Below are 3,565 nucleotides of genomic sequence, written 5' to 3' on the forward strand. Positions count from 1 at the left end.
AGCGCCGCGCCCTGACTGAACCCTCCCAGCACGATACGTGACAAGGGAATCCCCGCTGCCACCTCCTTCTCGATGATCTCCATGATGCGGTCACGAGAGGCGTCGATGCCGTCAGCGTTGTCGCCATTCACGCGAGCCAGCGACTTGATGTCGTACCATGCAGGCATGCGCATTCCCATGTTGAGAGTCACCGGCATGGATGCAGCTGCGAGTCAGGTGGGATATCCCGGTTAGCACCAACAATTGGCATTTGTCTTCGGGGCGAACTTTACCCGTAGGCAGCACGAACTTTACGTGTGGCAAACCCTTGGCAAGCATCGCCATGGCGTCGCTCCAGCCGTGGCCCGTGTCTCCAAGGCCGTGCAGGAATACCACCTGTCCAGTGAATGAATCATAATTTGAGTGGCGAGCTGGATTGAGCTTAAGGTGGAAGAGCAAGTGGACATACCGCTGCCGTGGGCTTCTCCGGGGACAGCACGATGTTGTTGTCAGCGTCTGTGGTCATGCGGCTCATGGCTCTGAAGCTGGGGCGTGCGAAAGGTCTGCGAGTCGCAGTGATACTGCGGGCGAGCATTGAGATTCTGTGCCAACAATGGTCACACTTGGATTGAGTATGAGGAAATGTGCACACACACAAAAAAATAGACCATGCGGAAAAAAAATGTACGATGTTTGAACGGTTGTTCAAGCAGAGCCTGAAGACTAGGCCTCTTTAATTGAGGATATTTTTTTACATTTCCCCCCATTAGCTTATTAGAGTTTTTTTTTCATTCCCCCCCCCATTAGCTTATTAGAGGGATCAGGAGGCAAGTCAATAGATGGATAATGAGGGACATTGTCTTTAGTATAAGTAAGTATAAATTAATGTATCCATATTACCATAGACAATCTAGTCTTTTTAACTAGTATCAAGTGTCGACACTTGTCGGAACTGCATCGCGTGTATAATTCCTTCTATGGAGAAATCCTTTGGGATTGACGATATTCATCCCGTTTCCAGCCGATGATTGAAAAATCAGACTCTACCGAGGCAGTGTTAGGGAAAGATGTAGTTAAGGGTCCCACAAAAGTTCTGCAATCCTTGAAAATACTAAGAGCATTTGTACGCGTCACTTCCTCTTCCTCCATATCGTCAAGATTGATGAGCAACCCCTCCCGATGATATCGTCAACGATACATTTCTTGATCTCAAATCGAAACGGCGCATCTAGATCTAGGTGAGCTTGCAGTGTGTTAGCGTGGTTAAGGCGATCGAAAAATGTTCTTTTCACTTTATCGGATGCTTCAGATTATTGTTTCCAACCTGTCGAGTGACAGGGTTCATGATGACGCATATAATTGACTGTACGGAAAGCATGCTTGAAGTACTGCACGCTCGTGATTTTCCTCCGCTAGTCTCCAGGTTTGGCTTCACGGACAAATTTGATGCAAAACCTGAATGCTACGGTAAGTGCTGCAGACGTTTCAGGGTGCCGTTCGGAGATTTCTAAACCATACTTGAGATCGTGTCCTCGCTGGAAGATGCCTTCATCGCCCGCGGCATATACACACCTAACAACTTGCCAGTTTTAGCGAGGGACGATCGGAGAATTAAATAGTGGTATTCTGAGGTATCGATTTCCCTCAATTAAAGAGGCCTGCCGATGACTATCAATGCCGCCTGCAATGATATTGAATTAACCGTACCAGTAGTTTCGGGATCGCAGAATGAGTTCATGATCTCCGTGTTCTTTCAATGCATGACCGCTACACGTTACAAGTGACGCTTGCGGATTTCACGCAGACGATCGGGCACAGGGTGTCCAGGCACAAAGTGGACGACAGCATCGATCCTGGCCTTCACGTCAGGCGTGATCTTGTCCACGTAGTCGAGCGCTTTGAGGTTTTCCTCCAGCTGCGACTGGCGACTTGCCCCGACAATTACAGTCGACACATTTTCATTGACAACACACCACGCGAGAGCCAGCTGAGCCAGCGAGCAGCCCAATTCTGCTGCAATAGGCTTCAGCTTATCTGCCTTCTTGACTCTCTCCTCAAAGTCCGTTCCCCATATCGCATTGCGCATCTCTTCCGTGTACATGCGCGTTCCCTCAGGACACCCAGAACCGTATTTGCCAGTTAAGGTGCCGAATGCAAGTGGAGACCAGGCAGTGATCCCGTATTTGTACTTTTTGAACAGGTCCAGGAGCTCGAACTCAATGCGGTTTCGCTCGAAGATACTGTACTGAGACTGCTCCACAATGGGGCGGATTAAGTCCAAGCGATCCGCGATCTCACACGCCTCGGTAATCTCACCGACAGACCAGTTGCTTGTCCCCCAATAGAACGCCCATCCCTTTTCAATGATGTAGTTCATGGCACGCACAGTCTCCTCAATGGGAGTGAAGGCGTCCGGGTGGTGACAGAAGATCACGTCGACGTAGTCTAGCCCCATTTTGCCCAGCGACGCCTTCGTTCCCTCGATCAGGTGCTTTCGATTGAGTCCCTGACTATTGGGGGTACCATTGTTGAAACCTTTGGTTCCACTGAAGATCTTGGCCGTGACCACGAGGTCCTCTCGGCTCCAAACGCCTTCATCAATGCCCTTTTTAATGGCCCCACCCATCAGCTCGTCAGCTCTTCCCATAGCATAATTCTCGGCCGAGTCGAAGAAGTTGACGCCGTTCTTGAAGGCCGCCTGCATCATCTCGTACCATGCATCCACCGTGTTCTTCTCGTCCTTGAACATCCACGATCCCAGAGCAAACTTGGACACGAGGAGACCCGAGTCGCCCAGGAATCGGTACGTCATCTTGGCAGCAGCAGTGGCGGACGACATGGTAAAATCTTTCGCTAATAGGAGGCAAATCCAAAATGAAAAATAAGAGCAGATACCGTCAAAAGTTCACCTTAACCGAGTTTGAGAGGGAAAAATCACTTGGTTGTCGTCGGACAGTCAACGTTATTCGAAAAAAGATATTCGTGGTTAGAGGGCTCTTACAGCACGCGTTAGCGTTAGAGTATGTTGTTGTGCCTAAAGGTGCCTCATGCGGATGTCCTGGAGGTGGTCGACCCATGGTTGAGACGGCACGTATTGGACAATGGCGTCGATCTCCGCCTTCACCTCGGGGGTGATCTTGTCAACGACAGCCAGCGCTTTGAGGTTTTCCTCCAGTTGCGACGTCTTGCTCGCTCCGATTAGTACAGTCGCAACGTGTTCGTTTGAGAGACACCAAGCTAGTGACATCTGAGCCAAGGAACAGCCCAGTTTCTCGGCGATGGCCTTGAGTTTCTCAGCCTTCTCGACGTTCTTGGTGAACGTCTCCCCACCAAACATGCTCTTCTTGATGGGCTCCATTGTGAAGCGAGAGCCTTCAGGGACATCGGCTGTGTACTTGCCTGTCAATGTCCCGAACGCGAGCGGTGACCACGCTGTAACACCGACCTTATAGCGCTTGTACAACGTCGTAAACTCGTACTCGACGCGGTCTCGAGAGAAGATGTTGTACTGAGATTGCTCGATAATGGGACGGATCAATCCCAATCGGTCAGCGATCTCACACGCTTCGAGGATGGAGCTCGCTGG

The 3,565-nt window shown here is 50.4% G+C and overlaps 3 protein-coding genes across 3 annotated transcripts in view; all 3 read right to left on the bottom strand.

The window, feature by feature from the left end:
- Positions 1-514, bottom strand: part of PPTG_07887 (hypothetical protein) — a gene marked incomplete at both ends in the record, with an annotated part of 2,171 nt that extends 1,657 nt beyond the window's left edge. The window contains 3 exons of the mRNA XM_008902264.1: positions 63-205; positions 273-375; positions 449-514. Coding sequence (XP_008900512.1) covers positions 63-205; positions 273-375; positions 449-514 — 312 coding nt within the window. The remainder of the gene's footprint in view (positions 1-62; positions 206-272; positions 376-448) is intronic.
- A 1,239-nt stretch (positions 515-1,753) lies between these two features.
- PPTG_07888 (hypothetical protein) lies at positions 1,754-2,818 on the bottom strand (the record flags this gene model as incomplete). Its single annotated transcript, XM_008902265.1, has 1 exon — positions 1,754-2,818. The coding sequence occupies one exon, from the start codon at positions 2,816-2,818 to the stop codon at positions 1,754-1,756; it is 1,065 nt and encodes a 354-aa protein (XP_008900513.1).
- A 195-nt stretch (positions 2,819-3,013) lies between these two features.
- The window catches only part of PPTG_07889 (hypothetical protein), a gene marked incomplete at both ends in the record, with an annotated part of 1,440 nt that continues 888 nt past the window's right edge, over positions 3,014-3,565 (bottom strand). The window contains one exon of the mRNA XM_008902266.1: positions 3,014-3,561. Within this exon, the coding sequence (XP_008900514.1) occupies positions 3,014-3,561 (548 nt within the window). The remainder of the gene's footprint in view (positions 3,562-3,565) is intronic.

Source organism: Phytophthora parasitica, assembly GCF_000247585.1.
Source record: "Phytophthora parasitica INRA-310 unplaced genomic scaffold supercont2.13, whole genome shotgun sequence".
Lineage (NCBI taxonomy): Eukaryota > Oomycota > Peronosporomycetes > Peronosporales > Peronosporaceae > Phytophthora > Phytophthora nicotianae.